The sequence below is a fragment of the Coregonus lavaretus genome (assembly GCF_964263955.1).
Source record: "Coregonus lavaretus genome assembly, chromosome: 26".
Taxonomy (NCBI): Eukaryota; Metazoa; Chordata; class Actinopteri; order Salmoniformes; family Salmonidae; genus Coregonus; species Coregonus lavaretus.
In genome coordinates this window covers 26422377-26448344 of record NC_140013.1, presented here as the reverse complement: position 1 = coordinate 26448344, position 25968 = coordinate 26422377, and the positions used below count along the sequence as shown (strand labels likewise).

At 43.1% G+C, this 25968-nt stretch overlaps 2 protein-coding genes and 1 pseudogene across 3 annotated transcripts; 2 read left to right on the top strand and 1 right to left on the bottom strand.

Moving 5' to 3' along the window:
- The first annotated feature begins 10043 nt into the window (after nucleotides 1-10043).
- On the top strand, nucleotides 10044-15992 carry LOC311101964 (glucose-6-phosphate exchanger SLC37A4-like; annotated as a pseudogene). Its single transcript, XR_014615766.1, has 7 exons — nucleotides 10044-10052; nucleotides 13989-14207; nucleotides 14488-14646; nucleotides 15051-15136; nucleotides 15225-15338; nucleotides 15442-15580; nucleotides 15758-15992. The product of XR_014615766.1 is annotated as a glucose-6-phosphate exchanger SLC37A4-like (transcript).
- Nucleotides 15993-16422: 430 nt separating this feature from the next.
- Nucleotides 16423-17812, bottom strand: LOC311101619 (trafficking protein particle complex subunit 4-like). Its single transcript, XM_084142745.1, has 5 exons — nucleotides 17631-17812; nucleotides 17301-17475; nucleotides 17076-17179; nucleotides 16847-16973; nucleotides 16423-16738 (listed from the first exon to the last, which is right to left on the bottom strand). Exons 1-5 carry the CDS (start codon nucleotides 17803-17805, stop codon nucleotides 16660-16662), a joined length of 660 nt encoding a protein of 219 aa, XP_083998871.1. The 5' UTR covers nucleotides 17806-17812; the 3' UTR covers nucleotides 16423-16659.
- Nucleotides 17813-18051: 239 nt separating this feature from the next.
- LOC311101593 (small ribosomal subunit protein eS25-like) lies at nucleotides 18052-20390 on the top strand. Its single transcript, XM_084142723.1, has 5 exons — nucleotides 18052-18122; nucleotides 18774-18869; nucleotides 18984-19167; nucleotides 19982-20143; nucleotides 20326-20390. The coding sequence occupies exons 1-4, from the start codon at nucleotides 18120-18122 to the stop codon at nucleotides 20137-20139; spliced, it is 441 nt and encodes a 146-aa protein (XP_083998849.1). The 5' UTR covers nucleotides 18052-18119; the 3' UTR covers nucleotides 20140-20143; nucleotides 20326-20390.
- Nucleotides 20391-25968: the final 5578 nt, after the last annotated feature.

The following is a 25968-nucleotide window of genomic DNA, read 5'->3' as shown; positions in this document are numbered from 1 at the left end:
AGTGGTTGTGTTCAATCAATGACATGTGTTGTCTATTTGTATTTGATTGTTGCCACTTGTGTTTACCAGTATGGATGACATGTGCATTAGAGTGCAGAATGTGTTTTGAGAATGAGAATGTGTTTAGAGTTTTACTGAAAAGTCTAAGTGAGATCTGCTAATTGTGTTTTACCATGTGAAATGGTTTAAGGTATTGACAACAGGCTGCATAATTAGCTAAATGAGTCCAGGCAACTGAGAACTTTGTTCAGCCAATGGGTTTGAGTGTTTTAGCAATTGAGAAAAACTGTAACAAGAAACGTGGACTAACGAGAGAGGTAAAGAGCAGAAAACAAACTGCATGTATTGCAATGTATTGTACAGTGTCTTCAGAAAGTATTCACACCCCTTTACTTTTTCCACATTTTGTTGTGTTACAGCCTGAATTTAAAATAGATTACATTTAGATTTGGTGTCACTGGCATACACACAATACCCCATAATGTCAAAGTGGAATTATGTTTTTAGACATTTTTACAAATTATTTAAAAATGAAAAGCTGAAATGTCTTGATTGAATAAGTATTCAACCCCTTTGTTATTGCAAGCCTAAATAAACTCAGGTCAGGAGTAAAAAAAAATGTGCTTAACAAGTCACATAATAAGTTGCATGGACTCACTCTGTGCGCAATAATAACATAATAATATCTGTACCCCACACATGCAATTATCAGTAAATTCCTTCAGTCGAGCAGTGCATTTCAAACACAGATTCAACCACAAAGACCAGGGAGGTTTTCAAATGCCTCACAAAGAAGGGCACCTATTGGTAGATGGGTAAAAATAAAACAGACATTGAATAGCCCTTTGAGCATGGTGAAGTTATTAATTACACTTTTGATGGTGTATCAATACACCCAGTCACTACAAAGATACAGGCGTCCTTCCTAACTGTCGCTGGAGAGGAAGGAAACCGCTCAGGGATTTCACCATGAGGCCAATGGTGGATTTAAAACAGTTACAGAGTTTAATGGCTGTGATAGGAGAAAACGATATAGGTACTCCACAATACTAACCTAAATGACAAAGTGAAAAGAAGGAAGCTTGTACAGAATACAAATATTCCAAAACATGCATCCTGTTTGCAACAAGGCACTAAAGTAAAACTGCAAAAAATGTGGCAAAGAAATGAACTTCATGTCCTGAATACGAAGCATTATGTTTGGGGCAAATCCAACACAACACATCACTGAGTACCACTCTTCATATTTTCAAGCATGAGGGTGGCTGCATCATGTTATGGGTATGCTTGTCATCGGCAAGGGAGTTTTTTTGGGGTTAAAAGAAACGGAATAGCGCTAAGCACAGGGAAAATCCTAGAGGAAACCTGGTTTTGTTTGCTTTCCAACAGACACTGGGAGACATTCACCTTTCAGCAGGACAATAACCTAAAACACAAGGTCAAATATACACTGGAGTTGCTTACCAAGACGATATTGAATGTTCTTGAGTGGCCTAGCTACAGTTGACTTAAATAGGCTTGAAAATCTATGGCAAGACTTGAAAATGGCTGTCTAGCAATGATCAACAACCAACTTGAAAGAGCTTGAAGAATTTTCAAAAGAATAATGTGCAAATATTGTACAATCCAGGTGTGAAAAGCTCTTTGAGACTTACCCAGAAAGACTCACAGCTGCTAAAGATGATTCTAACATGTATTGAATACTTATGTCAATTCAATATTTCTGTATTTCATTTTCAATACATTTGCCAAAATATCTAAAAACATGTTTTCACTTCGTCATTATGGGGTATTGTGTGTAGATGGGATTTCTTATTAAATTTTTTCTCCATTTTGAATTCAGGCTGTAACACAACAAATGTTGGAATAAGTCAAGGGGTATGAATACTTTCTGAAGGCACAGTAAAAAATAAATACAGTATTTTACCAAATGCATGCACACACACCGATATGAACTGATTTTGCTCATAGATGTATTGATTCATTATATACTGTACTATAATGTACTATACTGTATTGTTCAGTTGTATACTGTACATTTCCAGAGTGGGGTCAACTTTAGAAGGGGTATCTTCGGGCAGTGCACTGCTATACTTTAAAAAAAAATTGTAGCCTACCATTGCACGTCTAGAAAATGACAAGTAGAGGGAATTATTGCATATGTCACATACAGTATTATACCATGGCATTGTTGAAAACTTGTTTCTGATTGGCTTGAAGGGCATTCTAGAGTATGCATTATTTGAGCAAATAAGGCCGGAGGAGGTGTGGTATATGGCCAATATACCACCACTAAGGGCTGTTCTTACGCACGACGCAACGCGGAGTGCCAGGACATAGCCCTTAGTCGTGGTGTATTGGCCATATTCAGTGCCTTGCAAAATTATTCATCCCCCTTGGCGTTTTCCTATTTTGTTGCATTACAACCTTTAATTTAAATTGATTTTCATTTGGATTTCATGTAATGGACATACACAAAATAGTCCAAATTGGTGAAGTGAAATTTAAAAAAATAACTTGTTTAAAAAAATAATAAAAAATAAATAACAGAAAAGTGGTGCGTGCATATGATTTCACCCCCTTTGCTATGAAGACCCTAAATAAGATCTGGTGCAACCAATTACCTTCAGAAGTCACATAATTAGTTAAATAAAGTCCATCTGTGTGCAATCTAAATGTCACATGATCTCAGTATATATACACCTGCTCTGAAAGGCCCCAGAGTCTGCAACACCACTAAGCAAGGGGCACCACCAAGCAAGCGGCACCATGAAGACCAAGGAGCTCTCCAAACAGGCCAGGGACAAAGTTGTGGAGAAGTACAGATCAGGCTTGGGTTATAAAAAAATATCAGAAACTTTGAACATCCCACAGAGCACCATTAAATCCATTATTAAAAAATGGAACGAATATGGCACCACAACAAACCTGCCAAGAGAGGGCCGCCCACCAAAACTCACGGACCAGGCAAGGAGGGCATTAATCAGAGAGGCAACAAAGAGACCAAAGATAACCCTGAAGGAGCTGCAAAGCTCCACAGCAGAGATTGGAGTCTCTGTCCATAGGACCACTTTAAGCCGTACATTCCACAGAGCAGGGCTTTACGAAAGAGGGCTAGAAAAAAGCCATTGATTAAAGAAAAAAATAAGCAGACAAGTTTGGTGTTCGCCAAAAGTCATGTGGGAGACTCTCCAAACATATGGAAGAAGGTACTCTGGTCAGTTGAGACTAAAATTGAGCTTTTTGGCCATCAAGGAAAACGCTATGTCTGGCGCAAACCCAACACCTCTCATCACCCCGAGAACACCATCCCCACAGTGAAGCATGGTGGTGGCAGCATCATGCTGTGGGGATTTTTTACATCGGCAGGGACTGGGAAACTGGTCAGAATTGAAGGAATGCTGGATGGCGCTAAATACAGGGAAATTCGTGAGGGAAACCTGTTTGTCTTCCAGAGATTTGAGACTGGGACAGAGGTTCACCTTCCAGCAAGACAATGACCCTAAGCATACTGCTAAACCAACACTTGAGTGGTTTAAGGGGAAACATGTCTTGGAATGGCCAAGTCAAAGCCCAGACCTCAATCCAATTGGGAATCTGTGGTATGACTTAAAGATTGCTGTAAACCAGCAGAACCCATCCAATTTGAAGGAGCTGGAGCAGTTTTGCCTTGAAGAATGGGCAAACATCCCAGTGGCTAGATGTGCCAAGCTTACAGTGAGGGAAAAAGTATTTGATCCCCTGCTGATTTTGTATGTTTGCCCACTGACAAAGAAATTATCAGTCTATAATTTTAATGGTAGGTTTATTTGAACAGTGAGAGACAGAATAACAACAAAACAATCCAGAAAAACGCATGTCAAAAATTTTATAAATTGATTTGCATTTTAATGAGGGAAATAAGTATTTGACCCCTCTGCAAAACATGACTTAGTACTTGGTGGCAAAACCCTTGTTGGCAATCACAGAGGTCAGACATTTATTGTGGTTGGCCACCAGGTTTGCACACATCTCAGGAGGGATTTTGTCCCACTCCTCTTTGCAGATCTTCTCCAAGTCATTAAGGTTTCGAGCCTGACGTTTGGTAAATCGAACCTTCAGCTCCCTCCAAAGATTTTCTATGGGATTAAGGTCTGGAGACTGTCTAAGCCACTCCAGGACCTTAATGTGCTTCTTCTTGAGCCACTCCTTTGTTGCCTTGGCCGTGTGTTTTGGGTCATTGTCATGCTGGAATATCCATCCACGACCCATTTTCAATGCCCTGGCTGAGGGTAGGAGGTTCTCACCCAAGATTTGAAGTTCCCGTCCATCGTCCCTTTGATGCGGTGAAGTTGTCCTGTCCCCTTAGCAGAAAAACACCCCCAAAGCATAATGTTTCCACCTCCATGTTTGACGGTGGGGATGGTGTTCTTGGGGTCATAGGCAGCATTCCTCCTCCTCCAAACACGGCGAGTTGAGTTGATGCCAAAGAGCTCAATTTTGGTCTCATCTGACCACAACACTTTCACCCAGTTCTCCTCTGAATCATTCAGATGTTCATTGGCAAACTTCAGACGAGCATGTATATGTGCTTTCTTGAGCAGGGGGACCTTGCGGGCGCTGCAGGATTTCAGTCCTTCACGGCGTAGTGTGTTACCAATTATTTTCTTGGTGACTATGGTCCCAGCTGCCTTGAGATCATTGACAAGATCCTCCCGTGTTTAGTCTGGGCTGATTCCTCACCGTTCTCATGATCATTACAACTCCACGAGGTGAGATCTTGCATGGAGCCCCAGGCCGAGGAAGATTGACAGTTATTTTGTGTTTCTTCCATTTGCGAATAATCGCACCAACTGTTGTCACCTTCTCACCAAGCTGCTTGTTGATGGTCTTGTAGCCCATTGCAGCCTTGTGTAGGTCTACAATCTTGTCCCTGACATCCTTGGAGAGCTCTTTGGTCTTGGCCATGGTGGAGAGTTTGGAATCTGATTGATTGATTGCTTCTGTGGACAGGTGTTTTTTATACAGGTAACAAACTGAGATTAGGAGCACTCCCTTTAAGAGTGTGCTCCTAATCTCAGCTCGTTACCTGTATAAAAGACACCTGGGAGCCAGAAATCTTTCTGATTGAGAGGGGGTCAAATACTTATTTTGGAGTTTGGAAATTGCTCCCAAGGATGAACCAGACTTGTGGAGGTCTTGGCTGATTTCTTTTGATTTTCCCATGATGTCAAGCAAAGAGGCACTGAGTTTGAAGGTAGGCCTTGAAATACATCCACAGGTTCACCTCCAATTGACTCAAATTATGTCAATTAGCCTATCAGAATCTTCTAAAGCCATGACATCATTTTCTGGAATTTTCCAAGCTGTTTAAAGGCACAGTCAACTTAGTGTATGTAAACTTCTGACCCACTGGAATTGTGATACAGTGAATTATAAGTGAAATAATCTGTCTGTAAACAATTGTTGGAAAAATTACTTGTGTCATGCACAAAGTAGATGTCCTAACCGACTTGCCAAAACTATAGTTTGTTAACAAGAAATGTACGGAGTGGTTGAAAAACGTCCGACTTCAACTGTACAAAAGTATGTGGGCACCCCTTCAAATTAGTGGATTTGGCTATTTCAGCCACACCCTTACTGACAGGTGTATAAAATCGAGCATACAGCCATGGAATCTCCATAGACAAACATTGGCAGTAGAATGGCCTTACTGAAGAGCTCAGTGACGTTCAGCGTGGCACCGTCATAGGATGACACCTTTCCAACAAGTCAGTTCATCAAATTTCTGCCCTGCTAGGCGGATGCCAGGAGAACGCTACGTGCCCCAAACTGTAAAGTTTGGTTGTGGAGGAATAATGGTCTGGGGCTGTTATTCATGGTTCAGGCTCCTTAGTTCCAGTGAAGGGAAATCTTAACGTTACAGCATACAATGACATTCTAGACGATTCTGTGCTTCCAACTTCGTAGCAACAGTTTGGGGAAGGCCCTTTCCTGTTTCAGCATGACAATGCCTCTGTGCACAAAGTGAGGTCCAAACAGAAATGTTTTGTCGAGATCGGTGTGGAAGAACTTGACTGGCCTGAACAGTGCCCTGACCTCAACGCCATCAAACACCTTTGGGATGAATTGGAACGCTGACTGCGAGCCAGGCCTAATCGCCCAACATCAGTGCCCGACCTCACTAATGCTCTTGTGGCTGAATGGAAGCAAGTCCCCGCAGCAATGTTCCAACATCTAGTGGAAAGTATTCCCAGAAGAGTGGAGTCTGTTATAGCAGCAAAGGGGTGACCAACTCCATATTAATGCCCATGATTTTGGAATGAGATGTTGTACGAGCAGATGTCCACATACCTTTGGTTATGTAGTGTAGGATATATTGCCAGCGCCAGCATTTGCAGTATGACATGTTGGCACTGGCAAGATATCATATGTATAATGGACACTGTCCATTAGCAATATATTACAATGGACATTCACCATCACGAATTGGACATTACATTTACATTTACGTCATTTAGCAGACGCTCTTATCCAGAGCGACTTACAAATTGGTGCATTCAACTTATGATAGCCAGTGGGACAACCACTTTTTTGTTTTTTATGGGGGGGGGGTAGAAGGATTACTTTTATACTATTCCAGATATTCCTTAAAGAGGTAGGGTTTCAAGTGTCTCCGGAAGGTGGTCAGTGACTCCGCTGTCCTGGCGTCGTGGGGGAGCTTGTTCCACCATTGGGGTGCCAGAGCAGCAAATAGCTTTGACTGGGCTGAGTGGGAACTGTGCTTCCGTAGAGGTAGGGGGGCTAGCAGGCCAGAGGTAGATGAACGTAGTGCAATCGTTTGGGTGTAGGGTCTGATCAGAGCCTGAAGGTAAGGAGGTGCCGTTCCCCTCACAGTTCCATAGGCAAGCACCATGGTCTTGTAGTAGATGTGAGCCTCAACTGGAAGCCAGTGGAGTGTGCGGAGGAGCGGGGTGACATGAGAGAACTTGGGAAGGTTGAACACCAGACGGTCTGCAGCGTTCTGGATAAGTTGTAGGGGTTTAATGACACAAGCAGGGAGCCCAGCCAACAGCGAGTTGCAGTAATCCAGATGGGAGATGACAAGTGCCTGGCTTAGGACCTGTGCCGCTTTCTGTGTAAGGTAGGGTCGTACTCTGCGAATGTTGTAGAGCATGAACCTGCAGGATCGGGTCACCGCTTTGATGTTAGCGGAGAACGACAGGGTGTTATCCAGGTTCACGCCAAGGTTCTTTGCACTCTGGGAGGAGGACACAATGGAGTTGTCAACCGTGATGGCGAGATCATGGAGCGGGCAGTCCTTCCCCGGGAGGAAGAGCAGCTCCGTCTTGCCGAGGTTCAGCTTGAGGTGGTGATCGGACATCCACACTGATATTTCTGCCAGACATGCAGAGATGCGATTCGCCACCTGGTTATCAGAAGGGGGATTGGAGAAAATGAATTGTGAGGATATGACAGAGCCAAGTGACTTGGTGTATAGAGAGAATAGGAGAGGGCCTAGAACTGAGCCCTGGGGGACACCAGTGGTGAGAGCACGTGATGCGGAGACAGATTCTCGCCACGCCACCTGGTAGGAGCGACCTGTCATGTAGGACGCAATCCAAGAGTGAGCAGCGCCGGAGATGCCCAACTCGGAGAGGGTGGAGAGGAGGATCTGATGGTTCACAGTATCAAAGGCAGCAGATAGGTCTAGAAGGATAAGAGCAGAGGAGCGAGAGTTAGCTTTAGCAGTGCGGAGAGCCTCCGTGACACAGAGAAGAGCAGTCTCAGTTGAATGACCAGTCTTGAAACCTGACTGGTTTGGATCAAGAACGTCATTCTGAGAGAGATAGCAGAAGAATTGGCTAGAGACGGCACGCTCAAGAGTTTTGGAGAGAAAAGAAAGAAGGGAAACTGGTCTGTAGTTGTTGACATCGGAGGGATCGAGTGTAGGTATTTTGAGGAGGGGTGCAACTCTCGCTCTCTTGAAGACGGAAGGGACATGGCCAGCGGTCAAGGATGAGCGAGGTGAGGTAAGGGAGAAGGTCTCCGGAAATGATCTGGAGAAGAGAGGAGGGGATAGGGTCAAGCGAGCAGGTTGTTGGGCGGCCGGCCGTCACCAGTCGCAAGATTTCATCTGGAGAGAAAGGGGAGAAAGAAGTCAAAGCATAGGGTATGGCAGTGTGAGCAGGACCAGCGGTGTCATTTGACTTAATAAATGAGGATTGGATGTCGTCAACCTTCTTTTCAAAATGGTTGACAAAGTCATCCACAGAGAGGGAGGGGGGGGAGGAGAATTCAGCAGGGAGGAGAACGTGGCAAAGAGCTTCCTAGGGTTAGAGGCAGAGGCTTGAAATGTAGTGGTAGAAAGTGGCTTTAGCAGCAGAAACAGAGGAAGAGAATGTAGAGAGGAGGGAGTGAAAAGATGACAGGTCCGCAAGGAGTCTAGTTTTTCTCCATTTCCGCTCGGCTGCCCGGAGCCCTGTTCTGTGAGCTCGCAATGAGTTGTCAAGCCACGGAGCAGGAGGGGAGGACCGAGCCGGCCGGGAGGATAGGGGACATAGAGAGTCAAAAGATGCAGAAAGGGAGGAGAGGAGGGTTGAGGAGGCAGAATCAGGAGATCGGAGGGAGAAGGATTTAGCAGATGGAAGAGATGATAGGATGGAAGAGGAGAGAGTAGCGGGAGAGAGAGAGCGAAGGTTGCGACGGCACATTACCATCTGAGTAGGGGCAGAGTGAGTAGTGTTGGAGGAGAGCGAGAGAGAAAAGGATACAAAGTAGTGGTCGGAGACTTGGAGGGGAGTTGCAGTGAGATTAGTAGAAGAACAGCATCTAGTAAAGATGCGTATTGCCTGCCTTGTGAGTAGGGGGGGACGGTGAGAGGGTGAGGTCAAAAGAGGAAAGGAGTGGAAAGAAGGAGGCAGAGAGAAATTAGTCAAAGGCAGACGTAGGGAGGTTAAAGTCACCCAGAACTGTGAGGGGTGAGCCATCCTCAAGAAAGGAACTTATCAAGGCGTCAAGCTCATTGATGAACTCTCCAAGGGAACCTGGAGGGTGATAAATGATAAGGATGTTAAGCTTGAAATGGCTAGTGACTGTGACAGCATGGAATTCAAATGAGGAGATAGACCGATGGGTCAGGGGGAAAAGAGAGAATGTCCACTTGGGAGAGATGAGGATTCCTGTGCCACCGCCGCGCTGACCAGATGCTCTCTGGGTATGCGAGAACACATGATCAGACGAGGAAAGAGCAGTAGGAGTAGCAGGGTTTTCTGTGGTAATCCATGTTTCCGTCAGCGCCAAGAAGTCGAGGGACTGGAGGGTAGCATAGGCTGAGATGAACTCTGCCTTGTTGGCCGCAGAACGGCAGTTCCAGAAGCTGCCGGAGACCTGGAACTACACGTGGGTCGTGCGCACAGGGACCACCAGATTAGAGTGGCAGCAGCCACGCGGTGTGAAGCGTTTGTATGGCCTGTGCAGAGAGGAGAGAACAGGGATAGACAGACACATAGTTGACAGGCTATAAAAAAAAGGCTACAATAATGCAAAGGAGATCGGAATGAAATTGACTAAACATCTGGGAAAGCGAGAGAGCAGGGCCTCCCTCACTTACGTTTCACTGAAACACTCAAATATAACTCTCCCAACTTCCACTTTAGACATTATAATTGTTGTAAACTACAGTGGTTCAATGTTTTCTAGGAATAGACTCTAACTAAGTTTAGACATGCAGTTAAAGGGCTTAAACGAATAAAGTCCACTACTGGGACACTGTACAGTACACGCACACTCTATCCGTGCTGTCATTGGACCGTTTATGATGATTCTGAGCAATGACACATGCACTGTCAATTAGCAGCGTATTTTATTTCCAATGGACAAAATGTCCATTAGCAATACACAGTATGAGTCAAACAGACATAGTGTTTCCTCTCCCTCACTCTTAGGTGTTAATTTCAGCCTGTCCATTTCGGGATGGTAAATCCCTAATTCAACTATATTGGCAATGGACACTGTCCAATTGCAGTATAACATGTTAACACTGGCAATATATTATATGTGTAATGGACACTGTGGGAAATCCCCATTTAAATATATTGGCAATGGACACTGTCCAATTGCAGTATAACATGTTGACACTGGCAATATATTATATGTGTAATGGACACTGTCCATTAGCAATATATTACAATGGGCATTTGCCATCACGAATTGGGCATACTGTTATATTGCTGAGGTGCACAGCCATGGGTGAGCCTGGGAGCCACTTGGGAGCCAGGTCCACCCACTGGGGCCAAGCCCAGCCAATCAGAATTATTTTTTTCCCCACAAAAGGGCTTTATTACAGACAGAAATTCTCCTCGGTTTCATCAGTTGTCCGGGTGGCTGGTCTCAGACGATCCTTGTAGGTGAAGAAGCTGGATGTGGAGGTCCTGGGATGGCATGGTGTCACGTGGTCTGCGGTTGTGAGGCCAGTTGGATGCACTGCCATATTCTCTAAAACAAAGTTGGAGGCAGCTTATGGTAGAGAAATGAACGTTTAATTATCTGGCAACACCTCTGGAGGACATTCCTGCAGTCAGCATTCCAATTGCACGCTCCCTCAAAACTTGAGACATTTGTGGCATTGTATTGTGTGACAAAACTGCACATTTTAGAGTGCCATTTTATTGTCCCCAGCACAAAGTGCTGAGCATGTAATGAGCATGCTGTTTAATCAACTTCTTGATATGCCACACCTGTCAGGTGGATGGATTATCTTGGCAAAAGAGAAATGTTCACTAACAGTAATGTAAACAATTTGAGAGAAATAAGCTTTTTGTGCGTATGGAAAAATTCTGGGATCTTTTATTTCAGCTCATGAAACATGGGACCAATACTTTACATGTTGCATTTATATTTTTGTTCAGTATATATTGGAAATGGACAGTATATACATTACCAGACAAAAGTTTGGACACACCTACTCATTCAAGGGGTTTTCTTTATTTTTTACAATTTTTTACATTGTAGAATAATAGTGAAGACATCAAAACTATTAAATAACACATATGGAATCATGTAGTAACCAAAAAAGTGTTAAACAAATAAAAATATATTTTATATTTTGAATTCTTCAAATTAGCCACCCTTTGCCTTGATGACAGCTTTGCACACTCTTGACATTCTCTCAACCAGCTTCATATGATGTTGTCACCTGGAATCATTTCAATTAACAGGTGTGCCTTGTTAAAAGTTAATTTGTGTGTTTGAGCCAATCATTTGTGTTGTGACAAGGTAGGGGTGGTATACAGAAGATAGCCCTATTTGGTAAAAGACCAAGTCTATATTATGGCAAGAACAGCTCAAATAAGCAAAGAGAAACGACAGTCCATCATTACTTTAAGACATGAAGGTCAGTCAATACGGAAAATGTGAAGAACTTTGAAAGTTTCTTCAAGTGCAGTCTCAAAAACCATAAAGCGCTATGATGAAACTGGCTCTCATGAGGATCGCCACAGGAGTGAAAGACCCAGAGTTACCTCTGCTGCAGAGGATAAGTTCATTAGAGTTACCAGCCTCAGAAATTGCAGCCCAAATAAGTGCTTCACAGAGTTCAAGTAACAGACACATCTCAACATCAACTGTTCAGAGGAGACTGCGTGAATCAGGCCTTCATGCTCGAATTGCTGCAAAGAAACCACTACTAAAGGACACCAATAAGAAGAAGAGACTTGCTTGGGCCAAGAAACATGAGCAATGGACATTAGACCGGTGGAAATCTGTCCTTTGTTCTGGAGTCCAAATTTGAAATTTTTGGTTCTAACCGCCGTGTCTTTATGAGACACAGTGTGGGGGAATGGATGATCTCCGCATGTTGTTGTCCTGTTGGAAGATAAACCTCCAACCCAGTCTGAGGTCCTGAGCACTCTGGAGCAGGTTTTCATCAAGGATCTCTCTCTACTTTGCCCCGTTCATCTTTCCCTCGATCCAGACTAGTCTCCCAGTCCCTGCCGCTGAAAAACATCCCCACAGCATGATGCTGCCACCACCATGCTTCACCGTAGGGATGGTGCCAGGTTTCCTCCAGACGTGACGCTTGGCATTCAGGCCAAAGAGTTCAATCTTGGTTTCATCAGACCAGAGAATCTTCTTTCTCATGGTCTGAGAGTCTTTAGGTGCCTTTTGGCAAACTGGCCATTCCACCATAAAGGCCTGATTGGTGGAGTGCTGCAGAGATGGTTGTCCTTCTGGAAGGTTCTCCCATCTCCACAGAGGAACTCTAGAGCTCTGTCAGAGTGACCATTGGGTTCTTGGTCACCTCGCTGACCAAGGCCCTTCTCCCCCGATTGCTCAGTTTGGCCGAGCGGACAGCTCTAGGAAGAGTCTTGGTGGTTCCAAACTTCTTCCATTTAATAATGATGGAGGCCACTGTGCTCTTGTTGACCTTCAAATAAAATCAAAATCAAATCAAATTTTATTGGCCACATGCGCCGAATACAACAGGTGCAGACATTACAGTGAAATGCTTACTTACAGCCCTTAACCAACATTGCATTTATTTTTAATAAAAAAGTAGAATAAAACAACAAAAAAGTGTTGAGAAAAAAAGAGCAGAAGTAAAATAAAATAACAGTAGGGAGGCTATATATACAGGGGGGTACCGGTGCAGAGTCAATGTGCGGGGGCACCGGCTAGTTGAGGTAGTTGAAGTAATATGTACATGTGGGTAGAGTTAAAGTGACTATGCATAAATAATTAACAGAGTAGCAGCAGCGTAAAAAGATTTTCAGTCTCCTGAAGGGGAATAGGCTTTGTCGTGCCCTCTTCACGACTGTCTTGGTGTGTTTGGACCATGATAGTTTGTTGGTGATGTGGACACCAAGGAACTTGAAGCTCTCAACCTGTTCCACTACAGCCCCGTCGATGAGAATGGGGGCGTGCTCAGTCCTCTTTTTTTTCCTGTAGTCCACAATCATCTCCTTTGTCTTGGTCACGTTGAGGGAGAGGTTGTTATCCTGGCACCACACGGCCAGGTCTCTGACCTCCTCCCTATAGGCTGTCTCATCGTTGTCGGTGATCAGGCCTACCACTGTTGTGTCGTCGGCAAACTTAATGATGGTGTTGGAGTCGTGCCTGGCCATGCAGTCATGGGTGAACAGGGAGTACAGGAGGGGACTGAGCACGCACCCCTGAGGGGCCCCCGTGTTGAGGATCAGTGTGGCAGATGTGTTGTTACCTACCCTTACCACCTGGGGGTGGCCCGTCAGGAAGTCCAGGATCCAGTTGCAGAGGAAGGTGTTTAGTCCCAGGATCCTTAGCTTAGTGATGAGCTTTGAGGGCACTATGGTGTTGAATGCTGAGCTGTAGTCAATGAATAGCATTCTCACGTAGGTGTTCCTCTTGTCCAGGTGGGAAAGGGCAGTGTGGAGTGCAATAGAGATTCAATGCTGCAGAAATGTTTTGGTAGCCTTCCCCAGATCTGTGCCTCAACACAATCCTGTCTCGGAGCTCTACGGACAATTCCTTCGACCTCATGGCTTGGTTTTTGCTCTGACATGCACTGTCAACTGTGGGGCCTTATATAGACAGGTATGTGCCTTTCCAAATAATGTCCAATCAATTGAATTTACCACAGGTGGACTCCAATCAAGTTGTATAAACATCTAAAGGATGTTCAATGGAAACAGGATGCACCTGAGCTCAATTTTGAGTCTCATTGCAAAGGGTCTGAATATTTATGTAAATAAGGTATTTCTGTTTTTTAAATTATCTAAAATGACAAAAAACCTGTTTTCACTTTGTCATTATGGGGTATTGTGTGTAGATTTTTTTTTTTTTAGATGATTCAATCCATTTTAGATTAAGGCTGTAACATAACAAAATGTGGAAAAAGTGGAGGAGTCTGAATACTTTCCCAATGCACTATATATCCCTGTCCATTTAACTCCAGTCGTGTCAAGCCATGCAGCACATCACTAGTCTGATACTATGATATGTCATTCCCTTCTGCCCCTCAGTGATTCGAGCCCTCTCAGTTTGGGACGTGGTGGGCGATTCTGTCCTGCAGTATGAACCTGGCTGGGAGTTTAGGCCCCATTATTGCAACGTTGATGGCCCAGATCTACAGCTAGAGGACGACCCTTTCCATGTCAGGCCTTTCCTGTTGTGTGGTCTCCTTCGTCAGCCTGCTGTTGATCAGGAACGAGCCCAGGGACATGTGCTTGCCCAACATGGACACTGGGGGGGTAAGAAGGGCAAAGCAGGTCAAAGCTTGGAGCTAACCTCATTTGGTTCTGTGGTTTAAACATTGCAAAATGTGTGTGACTGTGATGTGCACAGGTTTTCGTTTGAACGCATGCCTTTTTGTGTATTGTCTGCATGTGCAATTGTGTGTAAAGTCAGTGACACTCTGTGAGAATTGACTCTGCACCCAGTGTGCCCCTCACATGCTAGCGTGAACGAGTTCAAGATCATGCACACTCTAAGTGATGTGCTAGTGTGACTGAAACCTCTCTCCCTTACCAGGCTCATCCAGTGATGAGACCACCTTCAAAGAGTTCATCCTGTCCCCCTACCTGTGGCTGCTGTCTGTGGGCTACCTGGTGGTGTTCAGGGTGAAGACGGCCTGCACTGACTGGGGCCAGCGCTTCCTCATCCAGGACAAGGGCCAGTCAACACTCATGGATATGGAAGTCTGATACATTAACACCGGCGTTGTCCCTCTGTTTTACGCAGGTTGAAGTCTATTGTCATAAGTCTTGTCCTGGAGGCAGAACAGCGATTTCCCTTAGATAGGCCTGCTGCAAAGTCAAAATTGTCTATATTGTAGAAATTAATGCTTTTTGGTATTAATTTAAGGTTAGGGTCAGGCATTAGGGTTAGCAGTGTGGTTAAGGTTAGGTTTAAAATCAGATTTTATGACTATGGCTGTGCCAGTTAGTGACCACTCTGCAGAGCTGCCTCCAGAACAAGATTCATGACGGAAAACGCTAACATCCCTGTTTTATCAGTATGCAATAGCCTACTGTTGATAACTCAATAATAACTGCCTCTTGTTAAGCTTGCCTGAATGCAGCTCTTTTTCACAGGCAGTTCCTACATGAGTGCCCTGGAGGTGGGAGGCCTGTTGGGCAGTTTAGCTGCAGGATACTTCTCTGACAAGGCTGTGGCACAAGTGGGTTGACAGTGGCATCATACATTCATTCAGAGCTCTATAAAAATCAAAGCAGTGCTTGTAAGGTACCATATTTCTTTTTGTACAGCAAGGCATGAAAAGCCATGGAAACCCCCGTCATTTTCTCTTGATCTCAATGATGGCTGGGATGTTTGATTCCATGTATCTATTCCGGGTCACTGTCACTCCAGACAGCCCAAAGGTATAGTAAACACATTATGTTCCTCAAATCTCCTTTCAGAGTCAATACACTATTAGTCTATGTTTGTTAGTTCATGGTTTTCTTTTTTATGTTATAAATTCAGATGTGGATCCTCTTCTTGGGGGCTACTTTTGGCTTCTCATCTTACGGACCAATAGCCTTGTTTGGCGTGATAGCCAATGAGAGTGCTCCTTCAAACTATTGTGGAATGTCACATGCTATCGTTGCCCTAATGGCCAACAGTAAGTTTATCTCAACCAAATTGTCTCAAATCCTAATGAATATTTTCACAAAAAACATTTGTAATGCATTCTGGTGTCTTGGCTTTACTAGCAGTACCAGACAGGAAGTTCAATGACTAAATCTGTATATCCTATTTATGAGAACCAGCCTAATTGACATCCTTGTATTGTTATCAGTTGGTGGCTTCTGCTCTGGACTGCCGTTCAGCACCATCGCCAAGCACCACAGCTGGGAAATGGCCTTCTGGGTAGCAGAAATCACCTGTCTCATCACTACCATCAGCTTCTTCCTGCTGCAGAACACCAGAACCAAGATGGGTCACGTCCCAAAGAAGGCTGACTGATCATTACACCTCATAACTCTGTTGCCAATATGGGAAACTTAGGATAAGAATGTACATTTTCTTATTTGTGAAGTGTTTTTGATTTGAAAAAGGCTCAATTTAATTGAAGGAGACATGGTCCTGTATATTCTTGTTTAAAGAGATGGTGAGACATGGAGTTGATCCAGGGATTATTTATTTTCACTGAAGATGTATTCAGGTGCAAGTACATCAACTATGTTGTGTTACTTGAAACTCTTTTCAATGCTCATGGCATAAAGTACACCCTAGATTTAAATATTGAAAATGTGTGTCAATATGATTTCAATTTGAGCATAATCTGATCATTTGAAACCAAGGCACTTTAATGTACTGTTCACTTTTGAAAATGGCACTTGACATATCTCCTTAAAATGGGTGCAATCTGTTTGATTTGATAAAAGACTTGAATAAAATACCTTATGTTGTGGTTGATTTTACTTCTAAAGGATTGCATTGAAACGTGAGTAGAGGAGATGATAACATTACAGTGGTGTTTATTCTTAAAGTATGGAAAAAATAAAAAAGTATTTACATTGTATCCCAGTATAACATATCCTTCTCATATACAAGTTAATCAACATTAGTTCTGAAATATCAGCACTGCTTGGAGACATGTTGACCCATATGCAATGTACTGTAGCTTCCCAGTCACAACAAACACAATTCAATGGATTGGTTCAACAACAAAAAGGAGCAATTAATCTTTGTTCCTGCTCAAGATACAGGTCCAAAGTTACCAGCTTTATCTGCTATCTCCAATGCACCCTTCAAATTCTGATCAAAGAGTTCACACCTGCAACAAAAGAAGGAAAAATATATCTTGCCATGATTGCTCATCAATGAATTGGATAACTGATAGACTCATGTGACAGAGGGCAGATATTTGAAATGGGAAAGTTACCTGATAGGCATCTCCAAAGAGTAGAAGGGGTTCTTGAGGGCGAAGTCTGAATAGATCTTATAAATCTTCCTCAGGAGTGCATCAATGCCAGACTGCCGGGCGTCTGCCAGCACAATGAACTTTATACCTGAAAAAAAAGTTGACACGGAATTCGTTTTTCAAACCAAGAGCATTGCATGTAGGCATCGCACACAGAGACTGATAGCAGTGTTTGAATACATGGCTTTACCAGTGAGTGTCTGAAAACAGTGCAGTTTGAACATATCTGTTTCCAGCATCTCAATTCCTGAACTGCCAACTTCAGGGGAAAGCTGTGAACCAATAGCAAACAACCTAGGAAAAAGTACAATACAACATGCAGCAAGATCATGGAAAAGCAATTGTCACCATAGACAAAGGATTTATTAATGTTAGAGCTGACAGCTGTAATCACCTGAGAAGTGTAACTACTTACGAATGAAACATTGAAGCCAGCATCAGTTTTTCATTGGAACTCAAGCGAGCCCTTCCGAACCGTATGGACACCGGATAGTTTGTTGAGTCTTTCAAGTATTCGATGATTTCCTTCCCATCCGCTGTGAACTTGCCGTTGACGTCCACTCCATTGATGGAAAGTAAAGCATGGCCCACTAGATTAATAGAAGTATGCGTGCACAATGTTAACAATAAATAGAAGCATGCACAATGCAACATTTGAGTTCCAACCATGACATGAACTACCGGCTATCACTATGTCAATTTTGTTAGCCTTGATGTGATCACTTGACAGTTGCGGACAATCTACCTCGGATCCCATCGCGTTGACCAAATGATACAACAACTTTCTCATCGTGGATCTTTAACACCAGATCTAAAGGATAGCTGAATGTTTTCTCTGCTTCTGCTCTCGGTACATAATTATCATACTGGTAAATTAACCCCCCAGCCTTATTTACAACATACACACTGAATATCGCCATCTTTGCCCTTTTCCGCACAGGTGACAAAATTGTCACGTGACAGGAAATATTTCAAACAACATCCAAAATAATCTTGAACAGAGGTAACTTTACCTGCGTGTTCATTCGTATTATTTTTAGTTTAAAGATGGCATCTATATTTATTTTGCAGATCTGTTTATTATTCATGCTACAACCAAGATATAGAAAAACGTATAGCCAAAATAACTACATTTCCCAGGATTATACTTCAACATCCGCATGTACGGGTTCTCTTAGGGGCTCGTGCACGGGTTGAACTTCCTTTCACTCCGACATCTTGACGGTGGGACATCATGGTAAGGGTTTTAGCGTGATTTTTCATTAAATTCGAGGGCGAATAAAATATTTGACTCGGAAAAGTACAGAGGCTGGATAGATCGGGATGGGTAGTTGGAAAATATTAGTCGTCCGTAGCGTCCTGATCGTGATTATGAATGGAATAGTTCACTTGACGATTAAAGTGGGCCATGCTTGCTAGTTAACGTTAGCTTGCTTGGCTACGTTAGCTGACATGCGGCTGATGGTCTACTGCGTGATCAGCCAACCATCGGATCATGTTTCAGACAATCAGTTGTCTATCATGCCCCAATGTGTAGATATCTCATAGTCTGACCGTTCCCACACAAATGTATCAACTGATCAGATTAGGCAAACTGCCGGCCAGTTCTCTGCAGACCACTGTTGGTTTAACTGGAGTCGGTTGTTGACTAGCTAGCTAGTTTTTAGCATGTGACTAGGCCCTAGTAAGTTCATTTAGGCATAACTACATTTACACACATTACTAAAATATTCACAGGCTCTCATCCTATTTGGTTCAAACCAACTAGTTATCTTCTGTAAGTTATAGTGCACTTACAAATTACCACCTAACGTTTGCTAGTTTTGGTAAATGTATGATGGTTCATTCCACATCAGTTGGATAATTTTGCTGTGATCTCTTATTCCAGCCTCCTAAAGACGCCAAGGGGAAGGGGAAGGATTCCGGGAAGTCCAAAAAGGACAAGGATCCAGCCAACAAATCCGGAGGCAAAGCCAAGAAGAAGGTATGTCCTGGTATCCATTGATCTCTGCTTGGGGGTTTATTCCTTTGGTGTCATAAAATGGTTGCACTGTCAGGAGTGTGAATAACATCAACAACCTCCATTTCCCCTGAGCAGAAGTGGTCCAAGGGAAAGGTGAGGGATAAGCTAAACAACCTGGTCCTCTTCGACAAGGCCACCTATGAAAAGTTGAACAAGGAAGTGCCCAACTACAAGCTCATCACACCAGCAGTTGTGTCTGAGAGGCTAAAGATCAGAGGGTCTCTGGCCAGGGCTGCCCTCCAGGAACTGCTCAGCAAAGGTAAACCCTGACCCCTTACTCTTGATTCTCAACCATAGTGTTTACTCTTAGTGAATTTGATGAAGTTGGGAAGTAGTCGGGTAACCAGATCTGACTTTATGTAAGACTAGTCTGTATGGCAGTCACTGTACTCAAATTTCAACATTTGGCTTTATTTTTTAGCCCTAATATCAGTGTGGATGGTACATGTTTGTCAGAATAGGCATACACCCTTTTGCATGGGCTGCTGGTACACTACTGTCATGTCTATCTACACTAGTGTTGTGTTTTGGCAGGCTACACTCTGTGTCAGTAGTCTGAGGACGATGATCTGGTTCAATTTTGAGCTTTGCTACAGTGAACCCCAGTTTGACTCAACAAGGCACTGACTCTTGTGGGTCTGCCGCAGAGCCAACTGGTACAGATACTTTTACAAAGCTGTTAAGCCCCACCTACATATACCCATGTTTAGCACTCCTCTCACTTGCCTTCCAAATGAAACACAAAATATTTTGCAATTAAAACTCTTACTACAAAATTAACATGTTTTGTAATGGTCATCAGTCCTGTTCCTTCAAAATGTCACTTTTAACCCCTGTCGGCAGTAGTCTTCCTTCATGGGGGGAAAATACTGTCGTTTTGCTGAACATTGGCTCTGATCAGTGACTACTAAGACTGGCACTGCAACTTGATGTCTGCTCTTTCAGCATCAAGCGTTGTGGATATTGTCTTAACTTGTGTCAGGGCAGTGAGTGGGTCAGTTGGTAATGTGGGACCATAGTATTTCAATATCTGTACAAACTAAATGGCACATTCCATTCTGCCGCCCCTCTAGGTATGATCAAGTTGGTGTCAAAACACAGATCGCAGGTGATCTACACACGTAACACCAAGGGTCCCGAGGAGGAGGGTGGCGTTGTGGTTCCAGACAAGCCAGAGAAGCCTGAGAAGGCAGCTAAGGCAGCAAAGGCAGAGAAGGAAGAGAAAGCATAAACCGGTATGTGTTATGCTAGTAGTCCTAATGGAACTAGCCTACATTTTATTGCAAAGAACTCAAGATTCCTCACTGCAATACCTGATTGAATGTGTTGTGTAAAACATGTAATGCGTAACATGTTAACAGGCAGGTTGGAGGACTACTGCTATGTATTCCATCTAAAATCATCTTGTCTTTTTCAGGTTGTGCTGTTGTGGTTCCTGCTTTCAGATGTGAATAAAATTCTGAAAAGAGAAATTTGCATTAATTTTTTTTGTATTCCTTGTAATATTCTCTTATTCTCCCTGATGTCTGTGTACTCATCATTTTGAAGAGCCTTTATAGCTCCAGATATAGGGCAGTGATTCATTCATTCATTCAGCTTGAATGAGTTGACTCTTGATTGCATTTGGCTGGAAGTCTGTGAATCTAGTTTCAGAATGACAACTCTAATTGATATATTGTGATGTACACAGCAATTGATCTAGCAATATCCAGAAGGTACTAAACTTGACTTTGAACGAATTGGGGTTACTATATCACATACAATATTTCCTCTGCATAAAAACACTTCAACTCACTTCAACTTCACTATGACCATCATTGCCAAATAAAATCCAGGACCTCAGACCTGCCAATAACAAACCCTGCCGTTAACAATTGGGTGTTTTTTCAGTCATGCACTCACATCAAATCAGTTTGTAAATGTAATCCCGGTGGGAGAGGACAGTGCTGTGGCGTGTAACATAAAACTAAGTGGTGTGAAGTGTTGTGGCGGTATTACGCTGTCAAAATTGTGCTTTGGTACAGAAGACGAGCGGGCTGAGGCGTCCCCTTGGAGGCACCCTGCCGAGGATGTTTACACCTCATTTAGAGTGTTGTGTTCAATCAGTATCAATGCTTCCCTTTTCTAATGGGACTTGCCCAACCCTACATTTGTGCTTTCACTTGGGCTGTATTTGTTAATTTTGTCACCCATTAAATTCAGTAGGACCTCCAGGTTCATGCCATGGTCTTGTTCCTGCATTCCAAATAAGGTGGATTGTTTCCAATGCATTTCTGGGATCCTTGGGACCTATCCATAACACCTACCGTAACCTTTTTAAACTTGAAACTTCAATGGGGGGGTAGGGATGTCCCAAGGATCTCAGATAAGGAGGGACCAATGCAGTCAGCAATGTATGTTTAGAGCTGCTACAGGCAACTGAAGGGTGTGAGTTATTTGACAAATGGCATGAAATAAATGAACCCTCGTTTGGGTGTAGGCTCTGATCACCCAAACCCAAATGAGGGCACTACGTTCATCCACCGCTGGCCTGCTAGCCCCCCTACCTCTACTGATCACCCAAACCCAAATGAGGGCACTACGTTCATCCACTGCTGGCCTGCTAGCCCCCCTACCTCTATGGAAGCACAGTTCCCGCTCAGCCCAGTCAAAGCTATTCGCTGCTCTGGCACCCCAATGGTGGAACAAGCTCCCCCACGACGCCAGGACAGCGGAGTCACTGACCACCTTCCGGAGACACTTGAAACCCTACCTCTAAGGAATACCTGGAATAGTATAAAAGTAATCCTTCTTCCCCCCCCCCCCCCCCCCCATTAAAAAAATCACTGCTGGTAGCAGTTTGTCATGCCTTCAGATATTACAGTAGTATGAATCAAGGTTGAGTGAAATGATACAAAGCTCTATGCATAACAAACTCCCCACACTGCTTCCATTTCAACTTCTGCTACAATAACACCCCTATCTATTAATACAAGTTGTATTAGTCTTATGTATGGGATACGCATGGTATATATCATCCAAATAAATGCTTACTTGCAGGTTCCTTCTCGACAATGCAACAATAAGAAATGAAATATAATAATATGAACATATACAGTGGAGGCTGCTGAGTGGAGGATAGCTCATAATAATGGTTGGAATAGAGCCAATGGAATGTCATCAAACACATGTAAACCGTGTGTTTGATGTATTTGATACCATTCCACTTATTCTGCTCCATCCATTACCACAAGCCTGTCCTCCCTAATTAAGGTGCCACCAACCTCCTGTGGAACATAATGTAAATGGTAGTAGAATATAATAAAATGTTTCAGCCTAAGTATTTAATACATGCTGTAGTTGCAGCCTACCTGTCTCTTCTGTTACTGACAGCCCTCCACAAGATCAAGCAGGTCTACCTGTCATACTGAAGCTGTCAAGAAGACCACCGCCAAACTCCCAAGTGAAAGCTATAACTGAAGCTTCTTAAATTAGACTCAAGCTCATGCTTTGCCAGTGACTCACACTGGTATTCATGGAAGCTAAGGGCACTAATCAGATTCCAGACAACTGTGATTTCCCACCTCGACACTTTTGAAAGTATTTCTCAGAGTCCCAGACACCCTGCTGTATCAATGAGCAGTAGCTGCTCAGAGCGACATGATTTGGGAGGGTAATCAAAAAAAATAAGGGAAGCCCAAGGTAGAGAGAGGTACATTTGATATGCAGGAAGTGGGAGCGCCGTCTCGTGGTGATTAGTTGGGGCAGTTCCATGGCTAGATTTATGGCACGCAGCTGTTGAACGCCTGACAGACATCTGAGGCAAGGGCTCCACCACTGCTACCCCTTTTGCTGCTGCTGCTGCTTCAGAAGAGCTCTGTTTGCTACAGGAGAGGAGAGGAAGCTAGCTGTCTCAGCACACAAAGGTAGGCAACATGCTCTGCTTGTCATTGTTACTGTACTAGTCAGTGCTCTGAATATCTGCAGCTTTTGAATACTCTAGTGTTTCAACTCTCAAGTCTTCACAGTCTAGACTTTGACCTGTCTTGTGTGAGTGTCTGGTGGTGACATTGGTGTCCTTATTGTTTTGCTTGTTTGGGTTCACTTTGTTTTTATTTTAGATTTGTGTTTTTTATAGAAAGACAATCTTGAATTTAAATGTATGTGGATTTATTGTGCCAGAACTATTGTTTTATGTGCTGGTAATAATTTTACCATACATGGTCAAGAATATTGGAAGACAGAAAAAAGTTATGTCAATGTACTTCAGTTATAATTTAAGTTAATTTCCCTTGTTACTGTATCATATTATTCTGTTGATTAGTTTTGCTCATGTTATGTCCTGTGGCTCATTTTAAATTTAGAACCCAATGCTATGCCCTATTTTTAGAAGTGGAAGCATTACAGCAGATGGGAGATATGGACATAGCAGCTTAGACAGAGACAAAACACTTTCGATCGCCTTCTTTCCCACAGCTCAAATCTGAGCTCCTCTGAGTTTTGTTTCCCCCCCCCCAGCAGTCTTTATAAGTGAATATCCTCCAGCTAACTCACTATGAGGCTTTGGAAGTTCTGCTGGCACCTGAGCAGGTCAAAGTGAGGTGCTAAGAGAAGCCTGGATTGTCTCAATTAGAGTCAGACCCTAGTGATTTAGACAGGCAGGCAGCAGTATACATAGTACTGCTACAGCCCTTTAGCTTCACATGAGTGAAGACAGAACAGGGCAGTAAAAGTAGCATCACTGGTTTGAGGTTAATGGACAAGGGCCCCAAGATAAAAAGCAACGGTAAAAGTCTATGAGGTGAACTCATTACTCTTCATAACAGGAGGACAGTGAAATCTTATGGGACTATTGGGCTTTTGAAATGAGTTTTAAAACCCTTTCATGTGATCAGGTCTCATAATGAATTGTGTTCAACTACTAGGCTTGTGTTCTGTGAAAGTCACATGACTAGCATTTTGTTTCCTAAAGCACATTAGATGAGGAGGATTCTTTCCATGGCAGTCCAGTGGCGAGGTTGTTTAAGGAATGTTTATTTGGGTTGCTATGGTAGGATTGGTCTGTGGCTGGGCTGGCACGCTGAAACTGGAGCCTGAAAACCTTAAGAAATTCTGCCACCAGGCTGCTCCCACTCGGTTGTTTTAGCAGTAGATCTCCTCCTAATGCTTCTCTTTAAATTAATTAGGGAAAGAAGATTCATTAACAACTCAATTAACATTTCAGAGTTATTCAACCTTTATTATTCATTTAGGCACTCCACAAAGTATTATTACAGTGTAATTGTTTTAAAACATGTATGCTCTTTCTTAAATTCATACTGCCAACACACTGCATGGGCTTCTCTAATTTATACTCTAAGGGTATAAGCCCTGTGTGCATGGTTCTTTTCAGTCAGATGTAGTTTGTATTCGCTATAAGATGGGTCAAGAGGAAACCAATTTTGGGAATTGTTGCAATCCAATTTGTCATTATGATTTATTCTGATGACTCAGTCCAATTAATAATACAAATGAGCATTGATATGAAAAATAAGCATTCCACACAACAAAGATTACCTCCACATTGCCTTGGGTTAGGTTTTTTAGCTACATCGTTTGTGTTGTAGTGAAATAAGGCCTATTTATCACTGCTGGGCTGTGGATACAGTGTGACAGGTCCTGAGGAGAGGTGGATCCTGGTGGGAAGAGATACTCTGGATCCTTTATGCTAACACGCTTGCTGCCTTTGCAAGTTTGCATTTTTATGTTAACAGCAGGAAACAAGCTGTTTGTATCGTCTTCTCTGAAACATCTCTTCCTAGGGGACGGACCCAAGCAGGGAGCATGTATACTATTCATCCATTTACCTTTGATATAGTCACTAAGATATACAGCTAAGGGAGCAACATAGTGATATTCATTAATCATGCATTTATCTGAAAGGTTTTTGGCAAGTTCTGTGGAATTGGAGGTCACAAATTTGGAAGTTTATTTTCCACAGAAAATGTTAAAACTTTGTGAACCAACTAACAAAAATGAGGAGTGATAATAAAAACAAAGCTATAACAGTGCCACACATTGCCAGTTAACTTCCCCAGCCTCTCCAGGTAGGCCTAACCTTATCATTATTGGTTGGGAGCCAGCCAAATTACACTGAGGTGCTGTACTATCTTAGCATCTGTTTATGTCAGGATAGAATTATAGACCACAATGAAAAGTTGCTCCTTAACATGATGGAGACCATGTTTACTCCTGCAATGAGGCGGAGCGTATGTCCATATGTAAATCACCCAAGCTGCTATGTCTCCATTCCAGACGGGCATGAAACAAATCAACCAGACAGTCAGTTTACCATTTGTTTCGTTTTGTCAACAAGTTGAGATGTCAGTATGCAGTAAACAGCAGATATTGGGGAAACTTGGATGATACAGAAACTATGTTGTGTGGAATGGGTCTTTTATTAAACGTGTGCATTTTGCAGTATTGGTGTCAACCAGTGGAGGCTGGTGAGGGGAGGACGGCTCATAGTAATGGCTGGAATGGAGTAGATGGAATGGAATGTTCATTCCATTCCATCTACTCCATTCCAGCCATTACTATGAGCTGTCCTCCCCTCACCGTTCTCCACTGGTGCTGACAGAGATTAAATTAATTGAACAGATTAATTCATTTGTATCACCTTTATCAGTCACATTTAATCATGGTGTCTGTATATTCTTTATTCACTCAATATTACTGGGGTTTTCATGTTGTCTCTGTGTCATATGATCGATCCACCCTTTACAGAAGAGTAGAATGCTTTCAAAAAGACCCCCTGTTCGCTCTAACTGGTCAATAATTGAGATCATTTTGCTCTTATATGACATAAATATGAAGAAGCAGCAAAGCCTTTGCCATTTAGATCTCTGGTACTGTTGATTTATATGAGCATGCATTCCGATAGAACCCAAGAATCACGCTCTGTTCAGTTCTACAGTATATGGTCTGGACTTAAAACTAAAGCCAGTGGAATGAGGAGGAGTTTTCTCTCTCTTGCTGTTAGCCATCTTTGAGTAGATGTTGGAAATATAATCAAGTTTTCCATCAGTGTTCTGGACAGATA